Here is a 19,374-nt window from a genome sequence, read left to right as displayed (position 1 = left end):
TTGGAATTAATTATTGATAAGCCACCTTGCCTGGCCCTGATATTCATTCTTGATGTTTAATCTTTATTTTGGCTTGTTGAATTAAATTTTCTGTTTTTTTTTTCTTTTCTGTTGCTATGACTCAAACCCAGGGTCTTACATACTAGACTAACCATAGTACAATATCCTCAAGTCATAGTTTTCTGAAATTTTGTTTAGAATAAATTTATTTCCTTAAGAGTTATTGATCAGGTTTTCTTTTTCTCTGGCATTATTTCCATTTCTTTCCGTAAAGCCTTTGCCAACAAGCTTACTTAATAAAGTGAACTGGGAAATACTCTGTAGGTTCCTTGAAGAACATTATGGTTTGAATGTGTTCCCTCAAGAAGAATGGCTTGGAAACTTAGTCCCCAGTCTTACAGGGTTAGGAGGTGAGGTGTAGGTAGTGCTTGAGTAATGAAGACTCACTCCCCCCAAATGGAGTAAAGGACAGTTACAAAGGGCTTGAGGCTGTGCATTCCGAGCTCCTGTTCTTTCACATGTCTGCTTACACCTTCTACCATGTGTGATCAACAGAAGGCTTCTCAACTGTGTACCAAACAAATTCTGTTGGAATATTACCCAAGGAAGGTTTCCTGTTGGAGCAGCTCAGAACAAGCTAGTTGTAGAAAATTGATAAGAAGTTGGGCCATGTCTGTTTATTAGTACCTGGCAACATGTATGTAGTTTGGAAACTGAGTGGAGGCTAGGTGAACTTAGAGGAGCAATCTAGGGAAAAATCTACATTTCTGTTAGTGGAACATCCCAGGCACCAAGCTACATTAGGAATTAGTTAGGCATTTGTTAACAGAATAGCACAGGGAAGGGTATTTAATGAGGTCTTAGGTGGAGCTAAGGGATACGGTATTGGAAATCTAAGCAAAGGCACAGTAGTTCCCAGCTACAAAGATGGCAGTGAATGCAGAACTTAAGGATGTGGCAGATGGGTAGGCAAAGTGCAGGATGATCTTATTGGGAGGTTGCTTACAGTGAAACAGAGCAGAGAAATGAGAGGTGGATTAGCAAGGGGAGCATAAGAAGGGTTGGAAGCCTGGAGCTGAATGTATGTCATGCGTGTTTGGAATCCCAGCACTTACATGGTTGATGAGCCCGGAATACATAATGATTACCATCCCTCAAAGAGCCAGAGTAAAGCCAGTGGCTCACAGGTTTATGATGGCAGCACTTTGGAGGCTGAGGCAGGACAAGTTCTGTGGGTTCCAGGCCATTTTTGGGCTACGTAGTGAGTTCCAGACTAGTTTGGGCTACAGGGTAGAACCCCATCTCAGCAAACAAAGCAACAAGTCAGACAATGACAATAAACTCCTAATGGGTGAAAGTGTGTTAGAGAATATTAGGGTTGTAACCCAGGGAACACTTGCTAAAAAGATTAATACAGTTTGGAGAAAGTAGGTTCTTTTTGTGGAAAACATGGATGACCCTGAAATCATCTGAGAAACTTTGAGACAAAGTCTTTGAGGGCCGTGTTTACCAGGGAGGCTCTGTGGGACCACATTTGCTGTTGTACGATGCCTCTGGACTCTGTTCCCTGGGGTGCAGTTCAGTGTCTTGTTGTGCAGTGCTCCTTTGCCCCAAGTATGACACAAGCAGGTCTACGTGTAACTCAGGGTGGCACTCTGAAAGGAGGAACCAGGAAGCCTCGGTGCTGCCTAATGGTGTAATTGCAGATGATGGGCATAGTTAGTGCATAGGCTGGGGTTCCATAGAAGCCCCCGTTAGCTTTAAAGGATGTATCAGACACCCTGGAGAGCCTAGGCAGGAATTTGTTATGGAGTCTGTCCACCACAAAGAGCCTTCCACAACAACACTATTGGTGGTACAATAGAGTGAGGGTGCTGTGGAGTCTTCAGCATGGTAGAACGCATTCGAGAGCAGCCACAAGGCTGGCTGCAAGATCTGTGGCATGGCCATTGCCCAGCAGAACTTTAGGGGCCATGTTGCTAGAAGACCCTGGAAGTCCAGAAGGTGGGGTTACAAGTCAGGAGGTTACTGGGGACCTGAAGTACTTTCCCTGCTGACTTGGACTTGCTGGAAGCAGCTGCCCTACTTTTCACACATAGGCTCCTTTTGGAGATGAACTCTTCTGTCATACTCCTACCATTGTATCTCCTCCCTGTTTTCTGTTCTGAGAAGAGATCTCACTCTGAGTGGTATAGCTCCAAGTGGCTATGTCAATCCCTTCATCAGCGTCCTCAGTGCTGGGATTACAGGTATGTGCTGCAGTGCCCAGAGTCAGTGAGATGTTTCCTTGTGATTTTAGTTATCTTTACTTTTCACTCTAGAATTGGAAAACAGATTCCATAGAATATGGGAAGAGGTTCCAGGTAGGGAAAACTTGAATCATACATTGGCTTTTCTTCAAAAATACTAACCATTTAGGTTATCTACTTTCTCCCCTGAGGCTATCTCTTCAACGAACTTTTGTGTTCTGTGCTTCAAGAGATTTATTTGTTTGTTTCATCTAAACTTTTGAACTTGACTTAAATTTAGTGAATCTTAGGCATTACATTTGTTGGCTTTTGCAGGTAGCCTTTCTTTGTTTTGTTTACTTTGAACTTGCTTTTCTTAATATTGTTAAATTGGTTTATTTATGTTGTGTGTGTGTGTGTGTGTGTGTGTGTGAATCAGTAGTTCACAAAAGGCTGAGTGAGTCAATAACGGTGGAGTGGGTGAGTAAAGAAGAAGAAATGGGACAGACAGACAGACAGACAGATGCCAGGACATCCGGAGACAGGTAAGTGTCAGAAATGACCCACAAATGGAGGTTGTGCTGAGAGACAGAGGCAGCAGTAGAAGCTGTGGTAGTCAGGAGCAGGAGGGGCATGTGCTTGGGGTGGAACAACAGTGGTTTTAGTTGTCTGGAAGAATTCCCAAAGCTTGTCTGTGTGAGTGAGTGTGTGAGTGAGTTGCAGGGTGGGGGGGCTGTGCATGTTTCTAGTACCATAGGGAAATATAGGAATTAGGGGTGAGCTTAGAACAAAGGAGAGTTGCCTCACTCATTGGGATGGGCAGAGAGTAAAGTTTATCATGTAACCATATAGAGCTGTCTGTCCCTTGTGAGTTCACATACAGTTTAATGTGGTCCTTGTAGATTCTATGTCATTTTGCTTTCTAACATATCGAGCTTGCTTCTGTTTCAGATTCTTAATTCTCTATCCTGCTACTGACATATGAACAGTTACAGAGTGAGCTATTGATACCTTATGACAGGTCACCACGTAGTGGAGTGACTAAGTGACCTGACTCATGAAGTTAGGCTTTGATTATGACTGCGTGTATTCTTTCAGCAGTGCCTCGGGCTCAGATCATAGTTTGGCTTTCTGTTTCTCAAGTTCCTGGTTATGATTTTCAGATACTTGGCTGAGTGGTGTCTTTCGGGCATGTGCCCTGTTTGCTTCCTTTATAGGGCTTCTGCATCCTAGGAGAGCTCTGTGGGAGGAATCTACACATAACTGATGAACAGCTTCAAATCCACCATCTGCACTTTTCCCAAGCACCCTGAGTTCTAGTTATTTATCTTATATAACCCAGCCACTCTGTTGTTCTGCAGCCTGGGTCACACAGTGACTTTCAGTGGACATATTATTCTTCTAGCCCAGTGTCCTTATCTTTTGTAGCCAGTCTCAAAAGGCTAGTCTCCTTCCCACATCCCATTCCATGCCATCCAACCCAGCTATATGCAGTACAACACAAAGGACTTTGTTTTCCCAGTTCACTGTCTCCCTTCCTCATGAGCCCCAAATATTTGGGTTTAACTCCTAGCACTAATACTAACCTCCAGGTGGCAGTTATGTGTGCCACTGTGCCTGGTTTGGTTTAGACACCAATGTACACATATGTAATTTGATGTTCTTAATTAAAGGTGGCTTGAGTTAATTTTATGAATGCCTTACTGTGTAAGTTTTTAACTCACTGCCAAAAATCTGAGCATAAAGCCATGCTTTGAAGGGTCTCAAATAAAGATTTTCTTTTTGTAAGTGTTAAGAGACCTTGGCAGAGGAGGGAATGGCCAGAGGAGACTCATAGTTTCTTGCATTCTGGCAGTTTTAACTTTGGGAACCAATTTATTTTGGACTAAATCTGCAAAAATAATTTGTGTACTGTAGCCAGGAATTCTTTTAGACGATCTCTTTCCAGTCTTGTCACTTGTCTGGAATGCTAAGTATTATCAGCAGTTTAACGGTCTCCTCAGCATCATGCATTAAAACAGAGACAACCGGGTGTAATTTTACTTCTGTTGCTTTTTTAAAAGCAGTAACGGAAGGAAAGAGGGTATATGTTATAGGTTTGAAAAGACCAGGTTGTTTCTACTTGTTTTTCATATTTTTTTTTGTGTTAAATTTTAGAGAGAAACCCCATTGTGAGTGTTCTGTGCTAAAACAAAGAGACAGAGTTGTGTTTAATGATCTTTTGCAAACCAACTCATTTCTTCTAGCATCTGCTTAGTTACGGCTTAATGGAAAAGCAGACTTGGAGTAGACCAGCTGCTGTGTTCTGTAGCCTCTGTCCGCCTGCTCTCCAGCCCAGAGATGGCTTCTGTGACTAATGGGCTAGCACTTGTGCAGCATGGGTCTTGCCTTGTCTGTCTGTGTACTGCAATTTTTAAATGACAATAGCAAAATCTATCTGATGACTTTTAAAAAATGCCTTAGCTTTCCTTCCCACTTAGACTCGATCCAGCTCCATTCTGATCTGGATTTGTCCTTCCCTGGAGCCAGCTTGACCCTGTTCACCATTGTCCCCTGACACTGACTCAGGGCCTTTTGGGCACAGTCAGTGAGTGCCTTTACTTTGTGGCCAGGCTGTGTGAGGGGAAGAGAATCTCATGAAGGTCATTTGTATAAATGTATGAAGCATGTAAATTACATGTTAAATGCATATATGTTAACAATAATTTCCCCAGTTTTAGATGTAGAATAAAACCTGGTCTTAAAAAATAAAAACAACATATTGTTAAAATAAAAATAAGCATTTAAATCTGTGTCCTTCTTAGGTCACTAAGTATTGACATTTCTGAATCAGGGTTAGACTTTGCTCAGTGGGTTTGGACAAAGAAGAGAAATCATAGCCAAAGGTGCCTTACTTCTGTTTATCTCTTCTTTCTGTTTCAGGCACTCTAGCAGCATGCCAATTGCATGTGTGTAGGTTTCTAATATGACAGGGAGGACTTGGCTTTCCCTCTGAGGAATCTTTGAACATTTGCTTTGGAGTCCTATTTCACATCTACTTCTAAAGTGGCTACTTTAAATGTACTGTGCATATATGTATTAGTTCTCTCTCTCTCTCTCTCTCTCTCTCTCTCTCTCTCTCTGTGTGTGTGTGTGTGTGTATGTGTGTTGGGCTAGAGGGTTGGCACAGCAGTGAAGAGCACCTGCTGCTCATGCAGAGGACCTGTCTGGTTCACCCACGTTGGTGCTCACAGTAGTCTATAGTACCAATTGTAGGGGGTTTGATGCCTTCTGGTTTCTGCGGACATTGCAAGCATGTGGTGGTGCCCTTGCATTCATATAGGCAAAATATTCATACAAATAAAATAAAATAAAGAATAAGGCCTTGGAAGATGGCTGGATTGCTAAGGTCACACTGGCCACTCTGCCAGAGGACCAGGTTGCATTCTCAGCACTCTTGTGTTGTTACTTGGCAATGTCTGTAACTCCAGTCCCAGGGGATCTAATGCCCTCTTATGGCCTATAAGGGCACTGCATGCATTAGATACATAGACTATATGCAGGCAAAATACACATAAAAGAAAAACGTAAAAATCTTAAATGTTGAAGAATTTAGTATAGAATTAGTTTGTTGCATTATGATTGACTTAATGAAAGATTGTTTATTGGCTTTTGAAAATTAAGATTGTTTTTTGTATGCGTCTGATTTGTATTAGATTGGCTGTGGGTTTTGAATCATCTGACACTGATGTACGTATAGCACCTTCCATGACTTAAGAGTTCTCTTGACTGTGATTCCTTTCCAGTGTTTGAATCTGTTCTTAATTTACAATTTTAAAATGATGCTTAAGTGCAGAGTTGTGAGATTATGGAAAGATGTATTTAGATTGCTTGGGTCAAGACCTTTTGTAGATTTTTAGCCGAATAATGGTAGTCATAAAAAAATCACAGTTAACAAGCAGTTACTTTCCAAAAACACATTTTGAACACTCTTTGATGTTATAAACAAGGCTCCCAGAGTTAGCCATTTACAGAATGACAGACCTGGTCTCTTGAGAATCATTTCTGTGGACTGCCTACCACGCATCTGCAGCATTTCCTGGTTTGTCATTTTCAGTGGGAAAGAACTAGAAGCTAGTGTTGTTTGTTGATGTCTACATGCTATAATATGTAATTTGATGTAAGTAAGAAGTAAAGCAGTCTTTAGTCATTCCTTGTAAAGGAATCTTGACCAGGCATACTGACACACTCCTTTAGACACAGCATTTAGGAACAGAGGCTGGTAGATTCAAAGCCAGCCTGGATGACGTGAGGGGCTGCATAGTGAGACCCCGTCGGGAATGGGGCTGCGGTGGTGGAGGTGGTGGTGCTGGTGATGGAGGTGGTGGAGGTGGTGATTGGAGGTGGTGATGGAGGTGATGGAGGAGGAGGTGGTGGTGGTGGTGATGGTGGTGATAGAGGAGGTGGAGGAGGTGGTGGTGGTGGTGGTGGTGGAGGTGGTGATGGAGGTGATGGAGGAGGTGATGGTGGTGGTGATGGAGGAGGTGATGGAGGTGGTGATTGGAGGTGGTGATGGTGGTGATAGAGGAGGTGGTGGAGGTGGTGGTGGTGATGAAGGAGGTGGTGGTGGTGGTGATGGAGGTGATGGAGGAGGAGGTGGTGGTGGTGATGGAGGTGATGGAGGAGGTGGTGGTGGTGATGGAGTAGGTGGTGGTGATGGAGGAGGTGGTGGTGGTGATGGAGTAGGTGGTGGTGATGGAGGAGGTGGTGGTGGTGATGGAGGTGATGGAGGAGGTGGTGGTGATGGAGGAGGTGGTGGTGGTGATGGAGGAGGTGGTGGAGGTGCTGGAGATTCTCTTACAAAGTATCTTTTCATTTGTTGCCTTTAAAAGAGTTATTTTTGTTTTATGTGTATGGGGGCTTTGTTTTTGTGTATATCTGTGTGCATGGTGCCTATAGAGACCAGATTCTCTGTTGCATTTTCTGGGACTGTGGTCATAGATGGTTGTGTGTCACCATGTGGATGCTAGGAATTGAACCTGAACCTGAGTCTGCTGGAAGAGCATCTAGTATTCTTAACTGCTGAGTTGTCTCTCTAACTCCAAGATACTGCCTTTTACTTATTTATTTATGTATGTGTTTATTTATGTATTTAAATATTTATTTATCTTTGAGGTAGTTTCATGTAGGTCATGCTAGTCTCACACATATGTGCAGTTGAAGATGACCTGAACTGATTTTTCTGCCTCTTGTCTCCCAAGTGCTGGGTTACCAGGATCCACCACTACCCCGGGCTACCCTACTTTAATCAGGCTTTAGTGATATTTAGGATGTGCAGGATGCTCTATACATTTCAGTAGCTTCTATCAGCTCTTCATTGTGGGCTGCTACCCGATAAGTATGTTAGGTTTCTTACTCATTTACCCATCCCAGGAGCCTTACACAGTGACACTGTTGCCAACCCCATTTAGTGAATGAGGAACCATTGAGGAAAGAGTTGAGTAACTAGAACCTGGATACAAACTTGATTCCAAGTAGTTACTAGTTTTTAAAACTAAGCATGGAAGATTTTTTTAAAAACCTTCCTCAGCATGGAAGGTCTTAAGATAGTAGTTAAATTTAAGTGCTTTAAAATCCCAGTGCATTTCTTTTGCAGAGGTAAAAAGTAGATATAATAGTGGAGGTTAAACTTTAAAGGAAAAGATGAAATCCCGCTGTGACTTAGAAAGTAGGGTTTGAATGTTTCTGTAGTCTCAAGAAAGGTTCCTGCCCTCACTGATAGGCTCATGGCACCTGCCAGCCAGGGACTGACCTCAGAGCCCTCCTGGTCTCCAAGACTGTCAGTGTCCTTGTTTCAGGGTTCTCTCTGTTGTATCCTGACAGGTAAGATGAATCCATAGGGTCCCATTGCATCACTTCTAAAACTTGAGTGGCACATCTTTTATGGGTGGATGGTGGAGAGGGTGGGCTTCTGAATCCTGGAAGTAAACTGTCCTCTTTAACCTTGGTTTGTCACAGCATCTTTCTAACCTTTGGGCCCTGGTGAGATAACTTATACAACTAGGGTATAAATATTTTCCCCTCTTACTGATTTTCATGTGTTTTGGGTATCAGAAGTCTTTAAGCTAGGCTTTAAAACTTTATAAAGATAAGTGATTTGCCTTAACAACTTATGGCAAAGCTAGAACCTGAACCCTAGTCTCCTGACTGTCTTATTTATTAAAGTATTATTATTACATTTGGAATGTGTATGAGTGCGTGCGTGCATGCATGTGTGTGTGTGTGTGTGTGTGTGTGTGTGTGTGTGTGTGTGTACACTTGCACACACATATGGGCATGCCATAGTATGCATGTGAAAATCAAAGATGACATATGGGAGTTGGTTCTTTTCTTCAGCTTGGGTTGTTAGGCTGCACTGTCTCACCAACTCTGACTTATCATTACTATTGTTTTAATTAAAAACATGTCAGATTGAGTCTTGCTGTGTAGCTGAGGCTGGACAAGAAATCTGTGTAGCTTAGTTTGGCGATCTTCATGTTTCATGGTGAAGAATATTGTACTTTACTGGGTCTGAGGCCCAGTGGAGGCCTGTTTTGGCACACCACGTATTATTGCTTTGTTGTAAATAATTAGGTGAGTATCTTAGTTACTATTCTATTGCTGTACCATGACCAAGACAACTTATAAAAGAAAGCACTTAATTGGGGACTTGCTCACCAGTTTCAGATGGTGAGTCTATTGTGGTGAGAAGCATGGTGGCTGACGGGCATAGAGGGAGGGAGAGGAGGGAACAGAGGCTGGGTTTGGCTTGTGCTTCACACCTTCTCCAACAAAACCATACCTCCTGATCCTTTCCAAAATAGTTCCACCAGCTAGGGTCCAACCATCGAAACACGAGTCAGTGGTGGCCATTCCAACTCAGACAACTGCGGTGAATTAACATTAAATTATGAGGATGCCTTACACAGATTCTCCTTTATTGCAGAAGTAATAATAGCATGCTAGGCAAGGATGGATGGATGTATGAGATTGGCTGATCTACAAGGGGCCCCAGATTTGATTCCTAGCACTCAGGTGGTATCTCATAACTATCCTTAACTCTAGTTCCAGGGGATCCAGCACTCTCTTCTGGCCTCCACAGGCATCAAGCACAAAGTGGTACATAGGCATGCGTGTAGGCAATCACCCACATACATACAAAAACTTCTAAAGGGATACAGGTGTGTTCAGGATGATGCAGGAACCAGAACGTTTCCCTCACAGAGCTGCTGGGAGAAGCACACTTCTACAAAAGAGAGCTTTATGGCAGTGTTTCTCAACCTGTGGGTCTTAGTGGGGTTGAATGACCAGCGTCACTCAAGGCTATCTTCAAATCAGATATTTACACTATGACTCATAACAGTAGCAAAATTACAGTTAGGGAGTAGCAGCAAAAATATTTTTATGGTTGGAGTAGTTACCACAATGTGAGGAACTATATTAAAAGGTCGCAGCATTGGGAAGTTTGAGAATTGTTGCTTTGTGGCATTCTCAGATACTGAGCACTGTAGAGTCAGAACAGTACTTTTGAGTGACACTTTGAGCTTAGATTAAGGCACTGGAAAGTAGCAGTAAGGGGATTCCCATCCCCAGGTCTTCATACTGGTCTTATGCTCTGTGGCCCTTCATGCCGTCCTTTATAGCAGCCCAGGCAGATCTTTAGGAGATGCAGATTGGTTAGGACATGGATTCTTAAGACAGTGTTGTCTGTCACCTCCATGTGGGCTACAGTGCAGGTTTTCTGAATGGACAAGGACAGTTTGTTTCAGAGTCAAACGTGCTCCCTAGCAGCACCCACCTGCAAGGCACACTGTGATTTCCCTGCAGCCTTGGCTAAACTGAAAAACGTTGTGGACAACTTTTGTTGGCAGAGAGGTTTCATGACAACCTAATACTGACTCTGTCCTGTGGTTATTACTGGTCACTCGTGCAGGTCTACATTGGGAAAAAAGAAACAGGCAAAGAGGAAGCAGAATGTACAGTTTGAGGAGAAAGAGCACCTGGAAATTAGATGCTGGAACTAAGGTGTGTGTTGAAAGATAAACTTAAATGGTATAAAGGGAGTGGTGCCCTCAGGGCACGATGCCACCCAGCTAATCCTATAGTTTGTGAAAGAAAAAAGTTTGAAGGATTTCCTCTACCTAAAAAGCAACTACAAAGGAACACTTAAAATGTAATTCAAGGAGGGCCAGGTTCCATCTAAAGTAAAGTGTCAAACTTGGCAGTTTCTGGCAGTGGTTCTGGCTTTAGAGCCGTGAAGGATAGAGGAGTAAAGGGTTGTGGAATCTTATTCCACAGTTAAGGAGAGCTGTATAGGCCAGGCATGTGGCGGTGGAGGCCCTGAGAGGCCATTTTGTGAGTTGTGAAAGTCATGCATGGGATGCGTTAGGGGCCACAGAATGTTGGACGTTCGAGAGCCATGGGAGAAAGCCAGGGAAGACTGAAAGCAGGCAGTGGAGGCGCCCACAGGGACGACAGACATGGTAGGGATGCCCAAGACAGAGAAGTGTGTGTTCGCAAAGCTGGGAGGAAAGAGCTAGCCAAGTAAGCCCTTTGACACTGGACATGGCCACAGAGTTTGGAGTTTGTCCTGATGGGAACTAGCCAGCACATGATAGAGGGTGTTCTGTCTACTGAACAGATTAGGACAGATATCATAAGTCTGTAAAGTGTTATGCTTCAATAAGAAGTGAACTGGAAGACTTTCAACATTTTTGTTTTGTTATTGAGACATCTGTCTTTCAGATACTTCTATCATGTGATGGAATTTTTCAGAAATAATTTCTAAAGAGCTGCTTTCTAGTTTTTTTTTTTTTCAACGTGATGCCTCTTCTGTTCTTCCCACAGGTTTGGTTGTAAATGCATCACCAAGAGGCAGCCCAGAATGAAGAAAGCAAACAGGAGTGCTGGCTCAGTGCCTAAAGTGTCTGGGATAAGCAAACCGCAAACTGTAGAAAAAAGCAAGCCCGAAAACAGCTCTTCAGCACCCACAGGAGGCAAACCTGTAAAGCCTGGGGCAGCAGCAGCTTTGTCAAAGGTATTCACATAGCAGTATTTGGATATGCAGTGGATTTTAGGCGTGTATTTTAATATATTGAATTTATTAAATGAGTATTATTTGGGGTTCACTCTCTGCTAGTACTAGGAACATAGTCTTTGAAGAGATCTTTCAGCAGGGTGACCTTAATTGGTGTTTTGGTCTATCTTTATTAATGAAACTAATAGTAGGCTCTGCGTGAAAAAAATAACCAAGTGCCTATTTTATGCAGGGTGTTGTGTATAGGTGAGCCCAGGGTAGAGTCTGCCTTCAGGGAGTGTGAGGAATGGATGGCGGCCGGGAATGCGTATAGGAGTACATGAGCCACCGGTGTACATGTCAGATGCCCAAGGGACAGGAGAGTAAGGGTGACGCATACTGCTCCCAGCTCAGAAGGCTTTGCGGAATGAGCAGTTGAACTGTGTGTTAAAGGATGACTGGCTGTCACATTCCTGTGACTTGTTGGCAGTAGCTTTTGTCCTGTGACTCACACTTGAATTTATTTTTGGGTGGGGGGCAGGGTTTCTCTCCATAGCCCTTTGGTTTCTAGCTGTACTGAAACTCTCTAGCCTTGAGCTGGCCTTGAGCTTAGAAGTCTGCTTGCCTCTGCTTCCTGAGTGCTGGGGTTAAAGGTGTGTACCACAGAGGCTAGGGAAATGGCTCAGTGGTGAAGGGCACTGACTGTTCTTCCAGAGGACTAGAGTTCAATTCCCAGCACCTACATGGTGGTTCATAACTATGTATAACCCTAGTCCCAGGGATCAAGACATCCTCTTCTGGCCTCCATGTGTACCAGGCACATAAGTGGTATATATATTTGTATGCAGACAAAATGCTCATATATAAAAAGTGTGTGCCACAATGCCTAACTTACAGCATGAATTTCTGTTCTATTCAGTAGCTGATCCAACATTAGTCATAGTTAACACTGGGGGTTTTAATTCAGTAAGAGCATAGTTAATTTTCTTTAGAAACTATGTTTTTTTTTTGGCATAGAATTTTAAATAGACCAGATTCTTTGGGGTTAAAGATGAGACTATGGCTTCAAAGGGCTCTGGCCATAATTAAAAGAGAGACACACGTGGACAGCACAGATCAAGACTTGTCCATGGCGGGCGGTAGCAGGGTTTGTTGTTTTTGTTAAGTTTGAATCTTTTTAGCTCAGGATTGGTTTGATTTTTGGAAACATAGTTTCCCAGGGGTGTTCTCACCCTTGATGTGTTCTATATTGGTTTGGCCATTCAGAGAATCAGATTGCTGTCTGTCTGTCCTGCCTGCCTACCTGCCTGCCTGTCTGTCTATGTTGCATATGCGCATGCATATGTGTACCTTTGTGCCACATTGTGGGAGTGAGAAAGGCCTGAACTCAGGTTGTCAGCCTTGGTGTTGAGAGTCTTTGCCTGCTGAGCAATTGTCCTCCACTTTTTAGAATGTCTTGTTGTTGTTGCTATTTTGTTTTGAGACAGGGTTTTGCTGTCCTCGGGCTCCCTGTAGTCTTCCTCTCTCAAGTGCATACCATCACATGCAACTCTTAGTTCAGTGTTTGATGTCCTTGCATATAGATCCAGTCTTCCAGCCCTTTCCGTTTAAAATCTATTTACTTGTCTGCTTCTTTGCTTTAGTGCTGAGGTATTTGGAGTAGAAACTGACTACACAGAAACCAGTAACTGGTTTCTGCTGGTCTGACAAGGAGAAACAAAGCATGACCTGAATTCTCCAACAACTCCTTTTTCCCTGGGCAGAGGACTTTAGATTACAGATTAATTTATTTTAGAAGATAGCTTATGAGGGACTTCCATTTATGTTCTGAAAGATATAGCAGGAAGTGCTGTTTTGAATTTCAAGGTTGTTAAAACTGAGCCTGTGCTGATTCAGTAGGTGCGTGGGGGCCCTCATTTTTTCCTTACTATGTCCTTAATGAGTGGCTAGTTGTCACCCTGTGGCCTGGAGGATGGTGCCAGGAATGACCTTTGCCCTACTTCCGCTATTCTGAATCAACACCCTGATTCCTTGGTGGCAGTGCAGTGACTCTTTGGTGTAAGAGAGATGACATGTTCTGACCTAACTGGTTACTTAGTTGCTGGGGCTGTCTTCAGAGTACCTGTGTGACAGGTGACCTGTTGTTTGTGTGACTGGAAGAACAGGTTGAAGTGTTGGTGTTGGATATGTACCCCTGCTTGCCTTCTATGGGCTCCGGTCAGATTCACTCCAGTATGTACGCTGGGTAGGCATGTCACATCTGAGGTGTGGATCCGGAGTTGCTGGCAGTTTGGTCTTGAACAGTGAGTACTTTTCCATTGTGAAGCAAAACTGTCTACCTGCTCGAGCCAGCACGCAGCAGCTGTTCCTACTTCAGTCTTCGTTACATGAGCAGGTGTGCTTAAGTCTATGTGCATGTGTGTTGAGGAGGATGTAGACAGGTTTGGAGTAAGGAGGATCAGGTGTCACACTCTTGGGAACACTTTGCCTGAACTGGATCAGTTACTGTCACTAAGAAGAAGGCTGTTGTTGATTTGAAGTTTAACAAGAGACAGGACAAAAAAAAGTAAAAATAACCCAAAAAGAAAGAAAGAAAGAAAGAAAGAAAGAAAGAAAGAAAGAAAGAAAAGAAAAGAAAGAAAAGAAAGAAAGAAAGAAATCATTAAAGGGCTTTTGAGGCCTGGGCTCTTGGAATTCAACTCAGTGGTCGAATGCTCTCCCAGTATGTGCTATGCCTAAGGTACCATCTCTAGCACTATTGACACAGAAGAGGCTGATACCTCTCTGACTTGTTATATTTTGATTTTCAGAGTCACTACAATTCACTGTTTCTCTGGCACAAACCTCCCACGATTTTCATTCCCATAATTATAATAGAGCATTGATGGGTGGCAGGATAAATGAAGTATTTGGCTTGTAATGATTTAGACATATGTACATACTTCCCCTTCATACTTGGGGCACAATAGGGGAGAGAGAAAAAGTTAACAGTTTGACAGTTCACTTCTGAAATGTAAAATTTGGAAAGTGATCCTAAAATTTGAGGAAAATATACAGACCCACAGATGTATCTAGTGCTATGTAGGATTTTATTCTGTGTCTGAAATCTTTTTGCCAAAATAATTGACTCTTGAATTGTTAAAGATGCACTCATAACATGTTTCTCTATCAGTTTCATATCTTTGGGATGTTGCTGTTAGGGACTATCTATGGGAATATACATCTGTTCACAGAATCCTGTAGCACAATTAGAAGCAATAGGAAAAACAGCTTTTTCTCATAGGAGTCCAGTGGTGTGGGGCATGCAGATGTATTCCTTCTAAGGTAAAGATAAGTTATTGCACCTGGCCCCTCCCATAACCAAAAAGACAATCTTTAGTCGGCCTATTGGATTCTAAAGACAGCACGTTCCTCACTTGGCGTGTTACTCAGGCCCATTTACCAAGTGTCTCCAAAAGCTGCTAGCTTTGTGTGGGGCCTGGGACAGGAGAAGGCTCTTCAACAAGTCCAGACTGCTGTGCAGGCTGCTCTACCACTTGGACTATACAATCTAGTAAACCCAGTGGTACTTGAAGTGTTGGTGGCAGATAGAGATGCTGTTTGGAGCCTCTTGTAGGTGAGTCACAGAAGAGACCTTTGGGATTTTGGAGCAAAGCTCTACCATCATCTACAGATAACTTATTCCCCCTTTGAAAAACAGCTCTTGGCTTGCTATTGGGCCTTAGTGGAAACTGAACGTTTGACAATAGGACACCAAGTTACCATGCAACCTGAACTGCCCATCATGAGCTGTGTGCTAGCAGACCCTCCAAGTCATAAAGTAGGACATGCACAGTAGCAGTCTATTATCAAATGGAAGTGGTACATATGTGATTGTCGCAGGTCCTAAAGGCACATGTTACATGAAGTTACATGAAGAAGTTGTTCAAATACCTATGGTTTCTACTCCTGTTACAATGCCATCTGCTGCCAAGCATGTACCTATAGCCTCAGGGGGTATTCCCTATGATAGGCTGACTGAAGAAGAGAAGACTAGGACCTGGTTTACTGATGGCTCTGCACGTTATGCAGGTACCACCCGGAAGTGGACAGTTATAGCATTACAACCCCTTTCTGGGACAACCCTGAAAGATACAGGTGAAGGAAAATCTTCACAATGGGCAAAACTTCAGGAAGTACATATGGTATTACAATTTGTTTGGAAGAAGAAATGGCCAGATGTATGATTGTTCACTGACTCATGGGCTGTAGCCAATGGATTGGCTGGATGGTCAGGGACTTGGAAAGATCATGATTGGAAAATTGGTAAGAAAGACATCTGGGGAAGAAGTATGTGGATAGATCTCTCCAAATGGGCAAAGGATGTGAAGATATTGTGTTCCATGTAAATGCTCATCAAAAGGTGACTTCAGCTGAGGAACAGTTCAATAATCAAGTGGATAAGGTGACTCATTCTGTGGACAGCCAGCCTCTTTCCCCAGCCATCCCTGTCATTGCACAGTGGGCACATGAACAAAGTGGCCAAGGTGGCCGAGATGGAGGTTATGCTTGGGCTCAACAACACAGACTTCCACTTACCAAGGCCGACCTGGCTACAGCTGCTGCTGAATGCCAGATCTGCCAACAGCAGAGACCAACACTGAGCCCCAGATATGACACTATTCCTTGAGTTGACCAGCCAGCCACCTGGTTGACAACACTGGACTCCTTCCTCTGTGAAAAGGACAACATTTTGTTTTTACTGGAATAGATACTTATTCTGGTTATGGATTTGCCTTTCCTGCACATAATACATCTGCCAAAACCACCATCCGTGGACTTACAGGATGCCTTATTCATCATCATGGTATTCCACACAGTACTGCTTCTGACCAAGGAATTATTTCACAGCCAGAGAAGTGCGACAGTGGGCCCACAGTCATGGAATCCACTGGTTTTACTGTATTCCCCATCATCCTGAAGCAGCTGGACTGATAAAAAGATGGAATAGCCTTTTGAAGATGCAGTTACAGTGCCAATTAGGTGGCAGCAGCTGGGGCAGAGTTTTTCAGAAAGCAGTATATACTTTGAATCAGCGTCCCATATATGGTACAGTTTCTCCCATAGCCAGGATCCATGGGTCCAGGAATCAAGGGGTGGAAAAGGGAATGGTTCCACTCACTATCACTCCTAGTGACCCTCTAGGAAAATTTTTGCTTCCTGTCCCTACAACTCTAGGTTCTGCTGGCCTAGAAGTTTTGGTTCCAGAGGGGGGAGTGCTCCTACCAGGAGCCACTACAAATATTCCATTGGACTGGAACCTCAGACTTCCCCCTGGTCATTTTGGGTTTCTAATGCCATTAAACCAACAGGCTAAGAAGGAAATAACAGTATTAGGAGGGGTGATAGATGCAGATTACTATGGAGAAATTGGATTGCCTCTCCACAATGGAGGTAAGAAGGATTATGTCTGAGTGCAGGAGATCTCTTATAGCGTCTCTTAGTACCTCTATGTCCTGTGATTAAAGTCAATGGGAAACTACAGCAGCCTGATCCAAGCAGGATGACAAAGAACACAGAACCATCAGGAATGAAGGTATGGGTCACTCCTCCAGAAAAGAGCCAAGACCTGCTGAGGTGCTTGCAGAGGGTGATACAGAATGGGCAGTAGAGGAAGGTAATTATAAATACCAGCTAAGGCCATGTAACAAGTTGCAGAAACAAGGATTATAAAGTAATATGAATGCTTATGTTTTGTTTTGTTAAGTACACATTTGTAACATCAATTGGTATTTAAGTTGAGACACTAAAAGAATGTTCCCAAGGGACATTGCCCCATTGTAATTTACAAATGTGTATGAGGAGTAGTTATATCATGTTAGGAGTATTTATGACCTTGTTATTGTTTCATGTGGACATGAGATATGATTTATGTCAATTGACAAGGGAAGGATTGTAGTGGCTATTTCTGGTTGTCAACTTGGCTATATCTGGAATGAACCACAATCCAGAATTGGGAGGCCCACCTTTGATCCTGATCTTGAGGCATAGAGGCTGTGAATCTCATAGGTCACTAAGGCAAGGAGATCTCCAAGTTCAGGGTCATCTGGGGCAAAGCAAGTCCCAGATCCAGGTGTGGTGGGGCACACCTTTAATCTGGGACACACCTACTTAAGGACATTGGAAGAAGGAAGGCTCTGCTCTGTTTGCCTGCTTGCTTTGTGGGACTGAGCATCTGCTGCCGACCACTGTTGGGGAATTGGACTACAGACTGTAAGTCAACATTAAATTCCTTGCTCTATGGAGACTCTAGAGAACCCTGACTAATACAGTGTACAAGTAGTTTACAAGCTGGAAAGCACAGACAGGGCCGTTGGGGTTGTTTTACATGGTTGTGTAGCTGCATTGGCAGATACTCTTGAAGCATATGCTGAATTTAGTGAATCATTGTGCAGTGAATGTACCCTGCAGCCACCACCTAGGTCACGAAACAACCTCGCTGCTTCTCAGAAGCTTCCCCAGTGCCTCTTCAGAAGTGAGTACTGCCCTAGATTTTGGCACCAGAAACCAATTTTCTAATTTCGATTTTTATATGAATGCAACTATAAATGTTGTTTTTACTATGTATGTTGGGTGTTTTACCCACACTGTTGGAAACAACAGAAGTTACGTGTTGCTGGTTAGTAATCCATGTGATTACTAGACCTTAGCTTACTCATCTGGCAGATTGTTGAGTAATTTATAGACTTTTAAGGTCATATTGCCAGGAGCATTCTTTATTATATTAATTAATTATCTCCATTGAAGTGTCTCCTCCCTCCTCTTCTCCCTCCTTCACCCCCTCCCCTCTCACCCATTCCACTTCATCCACTCCTCCACATCTCTGCAGAGAGCAGGAGGCCTCCTGTGGGTATCAGTCATCCCCTGGCATATCAAGTTGCGTTAAGATTTGGCACACCTTCTCCTATTGAAGCTAGACAAAACAGCACAATAGAGGGAAAGGGGTCCAGAGGCAGGCTCCCTCTAGAAGTCCCACTAAACTACACAACTGTAACATACATGCAGAGGGTCTAGGTTAGTCCCCTGTCAGCTCCCTGGTTGGGTGTTCAGTATCTGTGAAACCCTATAGGTCCAAGTTAGTTGATTCTTTTTATTCCCCCCAAATTTTTTTAATTGAAATTCTCTGCATTTACATTTCAGATGGTATCCCTTTCCCATTATCCCCTCCCCCTCCCATTGCCTCCATGAAGGTGCTCCCTCTCCCAGCCACCCTCTCCCACCTCAGCACCTTGGCAGTCCCCTACACTGGGAAAATGAACCTTCACTGGACCAAAGGCCTCTCTTCCCATTGATGCCAGACAACGCTATCCTCTGCTACATATGTACCTCGGGCCATGGGTCTTTCCCTGTGAACTCATTGGTTGGTGTTTTAGTCCCTGGGAGCTGCAGTGGGTTTGGATAGTTGATAATTTTGTTCTTCCCATGGGGTTGCAGACCCTTTCAGCTCCTTCAGTCTTTTCTCTAGCTCCTTCATTGGGGTCTCCATGTTCAGTCTGATGGTTAACTGCAAACCTCCTCCTCTGTATCAGTATGGCTCTGGCAGAGTCTCTGAGGAGGCATCCATATCAGGTTCTTGCCAGGAAGCACTACTTGGCTGGCATCAGCAATAGTGCTTGGGTTTATTGGGCTCATATGGAGTGTATCCCCAGGTGAGGCAGTCTCTGGTTGATCTTTTCTCCAATTCCTGGTCCTCTTCTTGTCCCTTTATTTCCTCCCATGAACATTTTGTTCTTCCTTCTAAGAAGGACTGAGGCATCCACTTTCTGCCCTTCCTTCTCTTTGAGCTTCATAAGTTCTATGGATAGTTTCTTGGGTATTCCAAGCTTTTTGGGCTAGTATCCACTTATAAGTGAGTACATACTTTTGTGACTAGGTTACTTCACTTAGGATGGTAGCTTCAAGTTCCATCCATTTGCCTAGGAATTTCATGAAGTCATTGTTTTTGATAGCTGAGTAATACTCCATTGTGTATATGTACCACAATTTCTATATCCATTCTTCTGTTGAAGGACATCTGGGTTCTTTCCAGCCTCTGGCTACTATAAATAAGACTGCTATGAACATGATAGAACA

The 19,374-nt window shown here is 43.4% G+C and overlaps 1 protein-coding gene across 1 annotated transcript in view; it reads left to right on the top strand.

Moving 5' to 3' along the window:
* SPECC1L (sperm antigen with calponin homology and coiled-coil domains 1 like) overlaps positions 1-19,374 on the top strand; it is a 103,432-nt gene that overhangs the window by 8,057 nt on the left and 76,001 nt on the right. Inside the window, exon 2 of the mRNA XM_080937610.1 lies at positions 11,094-11,283. Within this exon, the coding sequence (XP_080793736.1) occupies positions 11,131-11,283 (153 nt within the window). The 5' untranslated portion in view covers positions 11,094-11,130. The remainder of the gene's footprint in view (positions 1-11,093; positions 11,284-19,374) is intronic.

Source organism: Micromys minutus (genome assembly GCF_963924665.1).
Source record: "Micromys minutus genome assembly, chromosome: 25".
In the NCBI taxonomy this organism is placed as follows: domain Eukaryota; kingdom Metazoa; phylum Chordata; class Mammalia; order Rodentia; family Muridae; genus Micromys; species Micromys minutus.
This window is presented reverse-complemented; position numbering and strand designations above follow the sequence as displayed.